The following is a 15707-nucleotide window of genomic DNA, read 5'->3' as shown; positions in this document are numbered from 1 at the left end:
AAGAAAACATTTATATCAGGTGTGTCACATTGTATGTAATCACTAAGGTAATATGATTTTTGACTCATGATAGGACTTTCACTTTGCATAGGTAATCACTAAGCATGTGTATGAGTAGTTGTAGCAAAAATAAATTTCTGTTGTGGCAAGTTAAAAGAGAACAAAAGAGCTTGGCAGAAAAGGTTTTAATGAGACAATGTTAGGACACAAAGAGAAGAAAGCAGCTATGCCATTGGATTATGAATGGTGAAGCCAATCCTATCAAATATTCTTCAAGTGAGCATATCACATTCCTTTCTGGGGGAAAACTCCTCCCTTCCTTGAGAGGAGCATGAAAAAGAATCAGTGCTTGTTGCACTTTGATGGTTATTTGAACATTCCTTTGCCTTCTGGTAAAGTTGACTATAGTGCTATAAAAAGAGAGTGGCACTCAGTGGGAAACACAGGGACGAGGGACAAACTGATTCATTATTCTTGGTATTTCAGAGTAAATTCCAATCCCTGTTTTCAGAAGTAATTCATCTGAACAAATAAGGGAACCAGAGATTCCTGTAGTTAATCATACTTTCCTTGAAAATCACACATTCCTTTCACAAAGATGTAGAACAGAGGAGCTAACTTGGAGCCCACACAGAACAACTGACAGGGGGATGGAGGAAAGGCTGAATACTCTCCTACTAGACAGCTTTATTTTTGAGAATTTGGTTTTTCCTATTATATAATTATCTATTGTAAAGCATCGATATTGGATGAATAAAAAATGTGGTATATACATACAATGGTATAGTTTTCAGCCTTTATTTTTTAAAAAAGATTTTATATATTTGAGGGAGAGAGAGAGAAAGAGAGTGACAGAGAGTGCATGAGCGGGGTGGGGGGACAGAGGAAGAGGGAGAAGCAGGCTTCCCACTGAGCAGGGAGCCCAATGTGGGGCTCGAACCCAGGACCCTGGGATTATAACCTAAGCTGAAGGCAGCCTCTTAACTGATTGAGCCACCCAGGCACCCAGTTTTCAGCCTTTAAAAGGAAAGAGATTGTGATACATGCATGCTATAGCGTGGGTTAACACTGACTATATACTATGTTAGGTGTAATAAGCCAGTCACAAAAGAAAAAGTATAGTATGAATCCACTTAAATGAGGTATCCACACTAGTCATGTTCATTGAGATAGAAAGAAGAATGGTGGCTACCAGGGGCTGGGGAGAGAAGGAGTTGCTGTTTCATAGGTGCAGAGTTTCAGTTGCAGAAGCTGGAAGCAGTTCTGGAGATGGATGGTGTTAATGGTTGTGCAATAGCATGAATATACTTAATATCACTGAACTGTACACTAAAAATGGTAAGTCTGTGTTATGTATATTTTACCACAGTAAAAAGACAAAAAAATTGGAATGTCAAATCTGTTAAAAAGCTGTGAACTTTGGGAAATGATGAAAATGTATCTGCATGTAGAAGAAATGAATATCTAAACATGTTGCTGAGAAGGTACTCCCCCTTTATTGAAAAATATATACAATTATGTAACTCATAGTGTTTTTAAATAAAAAAGATAATTTGGACTTCTTTCATGAGGCATAGCCATGTATTGGTTAATAAAAATAGTTCCTTGGACAGAAAAAACAGATTTAGCATTTTTAAGTCAGTAAGTGGTAAATTTGTAGCCAGAATGTGAGATATTGAGGAAGAAATCAGTGTGATGACCCTATAAAATCTACTAGGATGACCCCTTCACAGTAGGCTTGGGGGACTGCTCAGGGCAGGCAGTTTGGCTTTGCTGGGTTGGTGTCAGGACACAGGGACAACTCTAGGAGACCAGAAAGTGCTGTTGTAGTCAGAATGATAGATTAAAGGAGTCAGAGTACATTATGACATTCCCAGTATACTATAACCCATAGCACATGGAAGGAACTTCCAACAGTGCTGGACTTTAATACAGAAAGGGTAAAATAGATTTTTTTTAAAGTGAAAGGGAATTCCTTCTCATTTTTTCACTTTTGAAAGCTTTATTGGGGTATCACTTCTAAACTGCATCATCTGTGCAATGTAAGTGTAGAGTTGGATGACGGCAATTAAAAAAGTTGTACAACCATAATCTCAATACAGTTTTAAAACCGTTCTTTCATCCCCAAGAGTTCCCTTGTGCTGAATCTAAGAACTCTCTGCCTAACCCAAAGTAATGAAGATTTACTCCTACATTTTCTTTAAAACTATTATTTTAAGCTTAAAATGAATCTATGATCCATCTTGTGGAAATTTTTTGTGTGGGGTGTGAAGTAAGGGTCTAAGTTCATTTCTTTGCATATGGATATCCAAATGCTCTAGCATGTTAAAACAACAACAAAACACCACTATCCTTTTTCCACTGAATTGCCTGGACTCCTTTGCTGAAAGTCAACTGGCCATGAATGGGAAGGTTTGTTTGTTGGTTGGTTTCTTTCTTTTCAAAGATTTTATTTATTTTAGAGAGAGAGAGAGAGAGAGAGAAACAGAGATAGCAACAGAGAGTACAAGTGGGGAGGTGAGGGAGAAACAGGCTCCCCACTGAGCAGGGAGCCCAATGTGGGGCTTGATCCCAGGACCCTGATCATGATCTGAGCCAAGCAGACACTTAACCGACTGAACCACCCAAACACCTCAGGAAGGTTTGTTTCTCAACTCTATTCTGTTTCACTGATATATATGTCTGTCCTTACACCAATACTGTGCTATTTGCATTACAGTAGCTTTGTAGAAAGCTTTGAAATAGTTCCCCAACTTTGATCTTCTTTTTTCAAAATTGTTTAGGCATTTCCATATAAATTTTAGGATCAGCTGGTCAATTTCTTAAAAAAAAATCTGCTGAGATGTTGACAAGGACTGTCTTGAATCTATAGGTCAATATAGGGAAAACTGTCCCCATAACAATACTGTCTTCCAATCCCACAATCTCTCTCCATTTACTGAGACCTTTACTTTCAGCAGTATTTGTAGTTTTTAGTATATGAGTCCTATGCTTCCTTTGTTCAATTCACTAAGTATTTTATTCTTTTCAATGGTACTGTATTTCCTTCATTTTATGTTTATATGATTTGCTGCTCATATGTAGAAATTATGGTTAATTTTTGTATATTGATCTTATATCCTACAGTCTTGCTAAACTTGCCTATTAGTTCTAATAGATTTTTCTAACAACTCCTTAGAATATATCTCTGTGAGAAGATGGCTTTACATCTTCCTTTCTTACCTGCATACCTTGAATTTGTTTTTCATGTTGTAATGCACTTGCCAGAACCTCCAGCATAATATTGAATAGAAATGGTAAGAGCAGACAATCCTTACTTTGTTTCTGGCTAAATTTGTTTTCTATTGCTGCTTAATGAATGGCCATATACCTAGTAGCCTTTTTTTGGGGTTGCTAAATTTATTGATATTTTCTTAGAATGAAGAAAAATACTTTGAAAATATTCAGGATATATACTATTTCTGGTTCTCTTTACCCTAGGAATTTTGTGTCATGTGCTAATTTTCCACAGACACTAATACTTGGGTATGCTGATAGCGAGGGGAGTTTTTGCCCATCCAGCTAGAATCAGTGGAATGAGAGACCCCTATATCCACAGTGAGCAGCAGTGCACTTCAGTTTTCAGCCCTAGGAGGCAAGTGGCACAAAGGTCACGCCACTGGCCCACTACCCAGCTGGTTTTTCATATTTGCTGAAGCTCATGCTTAAGGCTAGAAGGTACGCTGAGAAGGTCCCAGTAATTCAGCTTCTGAAAATCCTCAGGCCTTAATATTCTACACATTGAAACCTAACTTAACTGGACTACAAATTCATGGGAAATTTAGCTTTGGCATTTCCTGACTGGTAATCTATTTAAACATCCAAACCTAACAGTCTATCAACTTACTTCTCAAACCCCAAATTGCTGGAAAACATCATTGCAGAAGTTCCATTTTTCCCCCTTTAGGAAACTTCTGAGTTCTAAAAATATGCTGTTCCCAAATAGGACTACTAATTTAATATCATCTCCAAAAAAGCAAAATAGTAAATCAAGAGTTGTAGTTTTCCAGTGCTGGATAAAAAAAAACCTCTCTCCCTAAACGGTAAAAGACTATAGTATGTCAGTAGTACAAAATATGGAGGATTCCAGACATTGATTTATTTCTAATGGAGTATCATTATCAGTTAATATCAGTTAACCTATAATAAGAATTTAAATATAAGTCAATATATGATTTATTTCTAATGCAGTATCATTATCAGTTAATATCAGTTAACCTATAATAAAAATTTACATATAAGTCAATATAAAAAGTGTGAAGTTGCTACTGCAGTGATTTTCTGCTTTATTAATCTAATCGCAAATTAAACAATTTTAGGACTTCTCACAAAAATAATTAGGTGGGGCTTCGCATTTACTATGTAAACAGCAGTGTGTAACGAATGCTAACAGCTGTTTAGAGGTATGACAGATTGGTGGGTGAATGTTTAAAGCTAGTTGGCAAAGTCTGGCAGAGAGAGAGAGAAATGCGTCATTTAACAATGTTTTATAACACTGTTGACTTACAAAGTAAACATTTATTCTGTAACAGGAAAATTTCTACAAGATATTGAGAAGACCAAGAATCACCACCAAATAACATTTGCAAAATGCTTTATAACTGAAATATTCTCTTGATTTTTTAGTCCAAAAATGCATCTGTCATCAGACAATCCAATGTATTGCATACAAGCTGCAACCCAGAACTCACTCAAAATATCATTAAAAGACATAAGTACACCTTAACACCAATTCCCAAGAAAGCTTGCTTAACAAGTGACCGGGTAACATTTCATTATTTTGTATTAAATTTGGGTAACTTACTCTCATACCTGAATAATCAATTCAGGGCAAAATCAGTTATCTATTGGTACTGGGCTGAATATTCTCTCTTCAAAATTCATGTCTTCCTGGAGCCTCAGAATGTGACCTTATTTGGAAATAGAGTCTTTGAAGATGTAATAGATGTCAATAAGATGGGGTCATACTGGATTAGGGCAGGCCTTAAGTTGAATGACTGGTGTGTCTTTATAAGAAGGCTGTGTAAAGACACAGAATCACACCCATACAGAGAAAAACACCATGTGAAGTTGGGGGCTGAGACTTGCAGGATGCATCTATAAACCAAGGAACCCACAGAGATTGCAGGCAACTACCAGAAGCTGGAGCAGGTATGGAAGGAGTCTTCCTTGGAGCTTTTGGAGTGAGTATGGCCTGTGCTGACACATTGATTTGGGACTTCTGGCATCCCGAACTATGAGAATGGATTCTATTATTTTAAGACACCCAGTTTGTGACACGTTGTGACCGCCTCAGCAAACTCATACACATGCCAAACTGCATTTTACTAAAGTTGAACTGTATATTTTATGCACATACTATCTCTGCACCAGTGCTTTTAATTTATGAAAGTAGACATATGGACCAAACTGGACCAAACATGGCCCCTCATCATGCCTCTATTTCTCCCCACAAAATGAGGAGTGGCATATGTGTGCCAGGTAGAACTGGTTGGGGAGCAAGCATTTAGAAATTTCTGGATCTGTTTCTTTTTTTCTAATTTCTCACTACAGATTAAATGAGATGTGTTTTACTAGAATTCAAATCAGAAAGCGTTTCCCTTCTCAGTGCAACCACAGTATTTCTCCTTTTGTTTTAATGTATATTCTTTCCACACCAGATGTTTTGTTTCCTTCAAATTCTAATAATATTTCTTTGCATTTTTAGATTATTTTAAAGGCATGACTTAGAAAAACATAAAGTAATAGATGATCCTTAGTCTCCTATAGGAACTTAATCCTGTTTCTTTTTGTCAGTTTAAAAATGATGACCTCAAACCTAGCTGTTTAGAGTGTTGTTGAATGAACAGGAATTATTTAAATATAATAGATATTTCATAAAATGGCTCAGTGGGATTAAGTGACAATCAGTCCATGGCCCACAAAATGATGCTACTAGGTGTCACTACTTGGAATCCTTACAAAAAGAACCAGTGCTGATTCTGTAAAACAAAATGATTCCAATCTAAGCATGGACTATGGAACATTAGAAGGAAGAGAAATGAATTGAGAAAAAGCTTTTCAAACTTTGACCAGAGTTGGTCATACCATGTTCCTTTTTACTAAGTATTTAAGTCTTAAAAATTGTTTTAATGGTTAGATTTCTCTATTTGGCAGCTACCTGAATACTTCATTGATTATATTATTGAAATGGAGTCTGTTAGTTCTGAGACAAGAGCTGAATGAACTATATTTATGAGCTGTAGATCACGAGAGCATGTTCTAATGACAGCTTAGGTCATTCATGATGATTAAGCTTTTCCTTGAAGGATGGGTCAGTTTGGGTCTTCACAACCTAGCACTGCCCAGGGACGGCCTTACAGTCAGGTCATCTCGGTGGCAGGAAAAGGGGGGGGTGTCTGGGGTTCACGTGTAGTACTCATGTGCAAAATTCTGCAGACATGGTGTCTTTTTACTGGGCAAAGCTCCTTCTCAGTCCCCTTGCTCCTTTTCTAATTGAGATGTACTGACAAGGCAGATGCTGATACTGCAGACACTTTTCGTTTATAATCTGTACGAATCCAAAAGAACTTTAACATGTTTTTCTTGACTAAAATCTAAGAATCTCTTCTGAAGTTGCGACAATGTTGACCCAAGAACAGAGCAGTTATTCAAAACACATGTTTTCAGTGAGGTCTGAAGAGCTTAGCATTGGGCAATAAGTGGTGGCCTGGCTCAGTTCCTAAGTCCAGTCTGCGTCTGAGTATCTGCCCCTCCTTGTAGAAGCTAGAGATGTTCTTGCATTTCCCCTGCAGTCTCAAGCTGGGTGTGCACAGATACCTTGTTACACTAGCCAAAAAAATACAACCGTGAAAACCAATTTGGGCTTGTCTGAAACTTTAAATCTGTTCCCGATCTAAAAGGTCAGTGGATCTTAGCAATGACCTAATAACCATTGACTACACTGACATAAACCAGCTCTCCATGCTCTGCTGCAGCTTCCTTCGAATTTCCCACTTGCTAGTTTAGTAAAGGGGAGAACTTTTGTGGGAAATTCACATCAGCAAAAACCTTCTGCATTATATGAAGCAAAGACAGACAACAATAGATATTTAGCCAATGAATAAAGAAGACAAAGGAATGTTAAGAACTCTGCATAAAATAGAATGAATTTCAAAGGCCTGAGGAAAGTAACAGTTATTTGAAATTAAACTTCTCTGAAAATGTCCTCAAATTACGTAAGATAAAGAGAAAACTCATTTTTTATCCTTCTAAGTAAAGCACAACTGACAAACATAATTGTCATATATTTAAAGTGTACAACGTGAGAATTTGATGAATGTGTATACTGTGAAAGGACTCCACAAACAAGTTTATTGACACATTCTTCACCTCATATATTTAACTTTTTTTTTGGTAAGAACACTTAAGTTCCTTTTTATTCTTTTTTTTTTTGAGAGAGAGAGAGAGAGAGAGAGCGCGAGCATGTGTGCATATATGGGGCGGCAGAGAGAGAGGGAGGAGAGAGAATCTTAAGCAGACTCCATACATAGCATGGAGCCCGACACAGGGCTTGATCTCATTATCCTGAGATCATGACCTGAGATGAAACCAAGAGTTGGATGCCCAACAGACTGAGCCACCCAGGCACTCCATGACAACACTTACTGTCTTAGCAGACTTCATTATATAATACAGTATTATCAACTATAGTCATTATGTTATATATTAGACCCTCAAACCTTACTCAGCATATAAGTGAAAGCCTGTATACCCTTTTACCAACCTCTCCTCCTTTCCCATACCTCTAGCCTAGGGTAACCATGATTCTACGGTTTCTAGGAGATTGACTTTTTTTTTTTTTTTAAAGAATCTGCATGTAAGTGATATCATGCAGCATTTATATTTCCCTGTCTGGCTTATTTCATTTAGCACATTTTAAAACTACGTTTCCTAGCTCTCTTGCAGCTAGGTAGGCATGTAACTAGTACTTGCCATTGAAATATGGGCAAAGGTGATATAGTCTATTTCCAACCATGGCTCTGCGAAATTCTCCATTTTGTTCATCTGCTGCTGGGTACAAATGATGCAGTGGAAGATTCCAAAACCCTGGGAGATGGCAGAACCACCCAGTGGAAGAGGCCTGGATCCCTGAATGACTGTGTGGAAGAACCACCCCACCCCCACCCCCACTCCAATCTACAGGACTGTGATGTGAGGAGGAAACAAATGTTTATTCTTTTAAGTCACTCAAATTTTAGGATTTATAGCATATAATGCTATAGTAGTTGGTCAGGCCTGATTAATACAGACACTATAAAAAAAGCCAAACTAATTTTTAATATTTGATAAGTAATTTGATTTGATTGTATTTCTGGAAAGAGGCAACTGTAGGTTACCTACAACTGCATAGTGTGAAGTTGAAACGTAATGCAATGCTCTTAGCTTAGCTTTTCCCAAACTGGTCCTCACCAACATGAGAGGACTATGAATAAAGTTCTGTGCCTAGAGTTTGAGAAATGCTATCAAAGTCAATCCAGTTTCTTTGCTGGGATATCTCAGAGTTGGTAATATGCTAATATCAACTGTGAATCTGTATAGAAGAATAAAGAATGTAGCATCTCCCTAACTGATTTAGTCAGTAAGTAATTTAACCCATACATTTAGGATCTACTCCCTTCCTCCTCCATGGCAATGCCGGTCACTATCTCCCAGAGCAATGTTCCACAGAATACATTCTGTGGAACATTGCTTTAGTGTAATTTGTGTCCTATGGTGGATTTATGAGAGTTACCACCAAAAAGTCCTAGGTACCTCAACACAAATAACATTCTCTTATAAAGGGATGGTTTTCTTGTAAAAAGACTAACATATACTAGCAGACTACTATGTACTAAGAAAATTTTCACTGCTCAAGTCAACCAAGTTACCTAAGAAAGGTATTTTACTTAGAATATGACTGAAATAATGGCAGATGTGAACTCTTAGCTTCTGATTTTTCTTTGTATCTCAAACTGCTGTCAGTAGAGTCTGTCATATTTAATGATGGCACATATTCTTATAGTTAAGAAGACTGAGTCTATGAAAACCAGCATTGTTAACTATGAAATGTGTTCATTGCACAGTATCTTATTTGCTTTTCTCTCTCTGATACTCATGCTTCAGGTACGGTGTTTTAAAACATGGTTAGAGCAACAAAAAGTAATCACAGCTGGATTTTCTAATAGAAACACTTACACAGAGATACATACATAATTCTTTTTATGGTGACTTGCTATGTTGAATTGCATTTGTGCTATATATACTTTATTTCAGTTATGAATCTATAATGGATGATTTCCTACATATCTCAGACTTGAGACTGTAAACAGACTGTTATGATGGATGTCTGGAAACTCATGTAAAGTAAAAAAGGTAAACTAAATATTCAATTTGCTAAAAATAAATAAATTAAAAAAACTCAGACTGATAGACTTACATCTAGTAGTGTGTGGAGATGCTGATCCTGGAAAACACTGTGTAGAAAATCTAAGTCCTTTTCACTGCAGTCTGTAAGTGCGTGAATTTCTTCCAGGCTGTCCAGCACCTGTGAGACTGCTCCTAAGGGGAACAAACAGAAAAGAAACAGCCAGTACAGAAAAAGTCAATGTCAAACTAACCTCAGTCTTGCACTTCAGAACAATGGACCGACAAACAGAACTTCAAAGGTTCATGTCTTTACTGGATAGACTTAAGTGAATTTCATATTACTTTAATGACAGTATTTTTAGTTTCTGCTTGTGACAATGTATTTGTGTGCTTCTCATGTTTCAAAGTACATTCAAGCTGGTCTTACTTGAATTAAGGAAATTAATCAACTATAATCAAGCTACTGGAAGATCTGGGTGCAACAAGTTATACATCAGGAACAGTGTGTCGTTTCTATGACCCCATGATGTTTTAAAATACTACAGAAATAACACAGGTGAGCCTTTCATACAGGTGTATTTCACCAAGAACTAAAGGTAAAGCCAGCTGTAGATCTGAGGGCCAAACCTTCGAAGAATGGGTGCTCCTGCTGAGGAAAGTAGGCTTCTTAGGATTCCCCCCACAAGTAGGCTCCACATCCAGCATGGAGCCCAACGCAGGTCTTGAACTCATGACCCTGAGATTAAGACCTGAGCTGAGATCAAGAGTCAGACACTTAATCGACTAGGCCATTCAGGTGTTCCAGTTTCTTAGGATTTTTAAGGCTCAAACTTAAGTCAGTAAAAATTCCAATGCACTCAATCTCCTTCCTTTACAAAGTCGAGAATCAAATTGTTCTCAACCTGTTGGGCCCTTTTTATTCAAAGACAAAGACACAGGCTGAGCATATTGACACTTTCAAATACCATATTAAATATTAGGGCAAATAATTTTTGCAGGGCAAAGGAAATGGTAGTGCAATAACTTTCTTTAAATTTTGTCTTTTAACCAGGAATCCAGAGAGGTATCAGTAAGGCAAGCTATATACTGGGGAGTAATAAAGTCACTTACACATCTGTAAAGAAATGATTAGCCTATTTTACATACTCTAGAGAAATGTTCACATATATACTCTAGAGAAAGAATGTTCACATATATACTCTAGAGAAAGAATCCAAAGAGGCTAGGCTTCAGAACACTAGTGTTTGTGAAATGCTAACAGTAAGTGCCTCACTGTACATTTAAGTCTTGGATCAGTAGTTTTCAACCAGTGGTGATTCTGCCCCCTAAGGGGACATCTGGCAGTCTGGAGACATTTCTGTTGGTGGTTGTGGTGTGATGGTTTGTATTATTATCATCTAGTGTGGAAGGCCTGGGATGCTATTAAACATCCTACAATGCTCAGGACAGCCTTTTAAAAGAAAAAATTATGCAGCTCAAAATGTTAATAGTGCTGAGGTTCAGAAATTCTGCTTTAGATAATGATAAAAATCTTGAATCTTTCTGTTCTGGAACTCTACGCTGTTTCTAATTACTTCTGGTCTTGGACCTCATCCAATTGCATGCACTTACTGGTGAGAATGTAAATGAGTATCACTTTCCCAGAACGCAATCTGGTAACATGTATCAAAGAGCCTTAAAGATGCTCTTGTACTTTGATTCAGTAATTTCATTTACAAAAACCTACGTTAGGGAAAAAATAGGAAATGCAAAAAAAGATTTATGTATGAGGATATTTATCATATAAAATGAGGGAAAATAACAAATAATTAGAGAAAGATTAAATAAAGTACAGAACATCCATATCATGGAATGTATAGCCAATTGGAAATTACTTCTGAAGAATTTTAATGACATAAAGATATCTTCATGATATAAAATTCAAGAAAGCAGAATGTAAAACCATATGAACTGTATATTCCCAATTACGACTGTAGAAAAATACATATACAAACTCAGAAAAAAAACCAGAATGAAATACTTCAAAAGCATAACAGCAGTGATCTTTACTTTCCTATTTATACTTCATTCTGTTCTTGTCTGTATGTTCCAAGTTTTCTACAATAGAAAAAAAGTTGCTATATAAGCAACTGCTTTTTGCAGTAAAGTTTAAATATGTTAATGATTCCCGGTGTAAGGCACAAATCAAGTGGTTATCCACATGGAAATAGTACTGTGGCTATTTTTTTTATTACAAATTTGATTTTTGGAGATAATTGTAGATTTACAAGCAGTTGTAAGAAATAATACAGAGAGATCTCATGTACCCTTTACCCAGTTCCCTTCAATGGCAACATCTTGCAAAACTGATGTGATGTCACAACTGGGATACTGACATTGACACAGGCAAGCTACAGAATATTTCCATCAGCACAAGGATCCCTCATTTGGCCCTTCTATAGTCATCCTCATTTCCTCCTACCCTATCCCCTCCTAACCCCTAGCAACTACTAATCTGTTCTCCATTTCTAGAAGTCTGTCATTTCAAGGATGCTATACTAATGAAACCATCCAGTATGTAATCTTTTGTGATTGGGTTTTTTAACACAGCATAATTCTGGAGAGTCATCCAGATTGTTGTGTGTATCAATGGTTTAATCCTTTTTATTGTTGGGTAGTATTCCATTGCATGGATGTACCAAAGTTTGACCATTCATCTGTTGAAGGGACTGGGGGTACTTACAAATTTTGAATTATGCCCACCAGTCTCTTGGCATTCTTTCACTGAAAATATTAAGTGGATACTAAGTAGGATTAACAAAAAAGGTATAAGGCAGAAGTCAGTCCTCCTTTCCCTTGCTGTTCCTGAAAAGGTATTAACTGAACCCATTTCCCTCTGCCTGCTCTTCTTGTGACTTTTACTGTGTTCTGAGTCGGAAAAAAAACTGGAAATTAGTTCAAAGTCAGCTCTCTCATCATCCCTTACTGAAAGCCTTGTAAAAGAAGAGATGTGAAGAAATTAGTTCCAAATGTCTCACTGAACCCCTGGCCCCAGCACATCCTCAACAGCAGAGTTAAAGGATAGCAGGTTTATAAAGTTACTAAAGCCAGTTCTCAACTTCTGGACTTACAAAACTACAATAACAGAAATATCAATGAAATGTTTTTTGTATGTTAAAAAAATTCAACTGATACCACAGAAACCTAATTATCATTTTCATTCAGTTATCTTAGTGGAATCTTACCTTGTTTCTACCATCTCTACCGGCATGGCTTATGCAGATACATAATCTAGAGGGCAGTTTATGAAAGATGAAAATAAAACCATCTTGTATCTAGTGAATACCAAGATGGCAAGTCTAACCACTGAGAAACAATTCTGGCTGTACCAGACCAGGGCTGTTTCACTTGTTGGTCTGTGAACTCCCAGAGCTCCACATAATTCCTGTACCCTCAGCATACCCCACAGGTTACCCTACATGTGTACTTGTTCACTCTTCTGTGCTGTGAGGTCCTTAAGGCATGTCCATATTTGATTCATTTTAGAACACCCACAAACTATGTATTGAATTAATTAAGTTCTAAAGAAACATAATAATACTAACATGGGCTCCCAATTCTTGAGTGTTTATTATGGGCCATGCATATCCTCAAGACAATGCAGTAAGGCAGATACACTATCAGACCCTTCTAGATAGGGAACTGTGGTTCAGAGAAGTCAAGGAAGGTCATAGCCAGAAGTGGTAGAGCCAAGACTCAACCCCAGTGTGTCTGGCTCTGAAGTCTATGCTTTGCCTTACTACATGATTTGGCTGTACTAAGAAACATAGGAGAAACATCAGCAAGAAGCGACATGTGGTTTACACATGGATATGGAGGTTAGAAAAGAACCTGACTCCCCATTAGGTCAGACAATAACCAAAATATTTATTGAACATTCTTGCTTTTTGCCAGGTGCTAGGCAGGGGCTTCTGAGAAAACAGGTATGATTCCTGACCTTGAGGAAGGGGATCTCAGGCTAATATGTTAAGCAGGCATACTATACCCTGATGTAAATAATACATTCAACACCTCCACGTGGGGTCTAATCTGCTCTGACAGATGCAGTGGATGGCTTGCTGGAAAGTACAAAGGCATCTGCTAGCCTGTGTTTCCAGCATGCAAGACCCATCAGGTCAACAGGTCTATTTACCTTGTTACCTTTTCTGAACTGATTTATAGTCTTATCTTGTACCCAAATGTGGTTAACTTGGTGGGTTTTCAATCATGAAGGGAAGCATTTCAATAGCTGTCCTCAGGCTGCCTATTTCAGTTTCTGAAAAGTGCCACAAATTTTACATTTCTGAAATTAGGTAGGAAAATTACAGTTTTTATTCCATTTCTCCTTTATCTTTTACATTGAATAAATACATAGTTTTGGTCTAACCTCAAAATCTTTCTTTACCCTTGATCATTTTCACACCTTCCATTGACCACTCCCCATTCCCACTTCTAGTTCTGTTCTTTCTTTCTTTGGGTATGACCAGCAGAACCACATTCTTTGTCTGATATATCTATATAATTGATTCCTGCAGTTCAGTGCCATGCCCATCTAAAAGTCCTACCATTTTCCCATTCATTATAAATATAAATGTACACAAAGACACTTCTGGGCCTCTTCCTTTGCTATTTGTTTTAAATACTGAGGCTGTAGTAATAATGAAGACAACATGACATAACACAGCACAGTGTATGTACACACGCATACACATACACGCAGAAGCTCTTAACTGCTATTACTCTTTATTTTGTGGATTAATACTGTCATATCTGAAAGAACTATTCACTTTTCTCAAAAACTGAAAAGAGTTTTTTTTCCTATAAAGCCTTTGAATAAAGTTGTAACTGCCTTGAATAAAAATAATCAATCAATCAATCAATCAATAGCAGTGAGTTCACCTTGGAGGGCAATCTGTTTAAGGGCAGGACTGTAGGTATTTTACTCACTTTTGTATTCCAGGCTGCATTTTGTTAGAGGGCTTTGTGCAAAAAAGACACAATGAAATGTGTTTGATTAAAACAATTTTTTTCTGAGTAAATTCTGAAGAATTATAATGTAATACTTAACCACAGAAAACAGCTTATTTTACAGTGCTGATTCCTTAAAGTCATAATAAAATTATTTTGATACTTATATTTGTATAATGGTTTATAACTTCCAAAGTGCTTTTACACTCATTACCTTATGTGATTCCACAAAAACCCTGTCCTGTAGGCATGTGTTTTTATACTTGGAAAGTTGTAGGCTCAACTGGGTCAAATGACCCTGGGACTGCAGCAGTGAGCAGAAGAGCAAGTCCCCAGAGTCAAGTCTGTAATACTGAGTCCTACTATAGACCGGCTCCTACTTAAACCATGTTTCACCCTCAGCAACACATCTGAATAATTTGCATTTGGTAATGAGAAGATATCCAATTTCTATCCTCTCTTTAATCTCAATTTTATTTCCCATATAAGGTTTATTTTCATAGGCCTTCGTCCAAACTTTCACAATGATAAACTTATTAGAAAGTAACCAAGTCCTACCTTCAGGATAGTATTTTATTTTAATCTCTGCACAATTCACTTGGCAATTAGGTTTGTATCTAAAAATTAGGTTGATAATCATATACTTTAACTGTGAACATTTCTGCTTTTTTTTAAATTTTTTTTTTATTTATTTATGATAGTCACAGAGAGAGAGAGAGAGAGAGAGAGAGAGAGGCAGAGACATAGGCAGAGGGAGAAGCAGGCTCCATGCACCGGGAGCCCGATGTGGGATTCGATCCCGGGTCTCCAGGATCACGCCCTGGGCCAAAGGCAGGCGCCAAACTGCTGCGCCACCCAGGGATCCCCATTTCTGCTTTTTCTAACAATCTCACCATACAAACAAGTTTCTCAAAAGTTTTTTTTGCTACTATTATGAAATAATAATAAAAAAGCATAAACTTGTCTGTTTTAAAAATGCTTTCTGAGTCTACTTCTTTAAAGAGGAATGTGCTTTTAAGGTCAATGAAAACTTTTGAGTCCAGAAGAATTTCATTACAAGAGTGGAAAAGTCTCATAAAAAAGTTGACTGAGTAGAAATAACCTGAAAGGAAAACAGAAAAATAAATAGAATGTCTATGCTAAAAATTCTCAGTCTTGAAGTGGCCTGACTCTGTCTTTAACTATTTCTCCCTATGTTTTACTATGAAAAATTTCAAACATATAGTAAGTTCAAAGAATTGTACTTCATCACCTAGATTCCATAATTGTCAGCAACTTGTGATATTTACTTTATT

At 37.0% G+C, this 15707-nt stretch overlaps 1 protein-coding gene across 13 annotated transcripts in view; it reads right to left on the bottom strand.

Moving 5' to 3' along the window:
- Positions 1-15707, bottom strand: part of CASK (calcium/calmodulin dependent serine protein kinase) — a 349933-nt gene that overhangs the window by 70558 nt on the left and 263668 nt on the right. For all 13 annotated transcript variants that reach the window (XM_072816975.1, XM_072816976.1, XM_072816981.1 and 10 more), the window contains one exon: positions 9497-9618. In XM_072816975.1, coding sequence (XP_072673076.1) covers positions 9497-9618 — 122 coding nt within the window. The remainder of the gene's footprint in view (positions 1-9496; positions 9619-15707) is intronic.

The sequence above is a fragment of the Canis lupus genome, chromosome X, assembly GCF_048164855.1.
Source record: "Canis lupus baileyi chromosome X, mCanLup2.hap1, whole genome shotgun sequence".
NCBI classification, from domain to species: Eukaryota; Metazoa; Chordata; class Mammalia; order Carnivora; family Canidae; genus Canis; species Canis lupus.
This window is presented reverse-complemented; position numbering and strand designations above follow the sequence as displayed.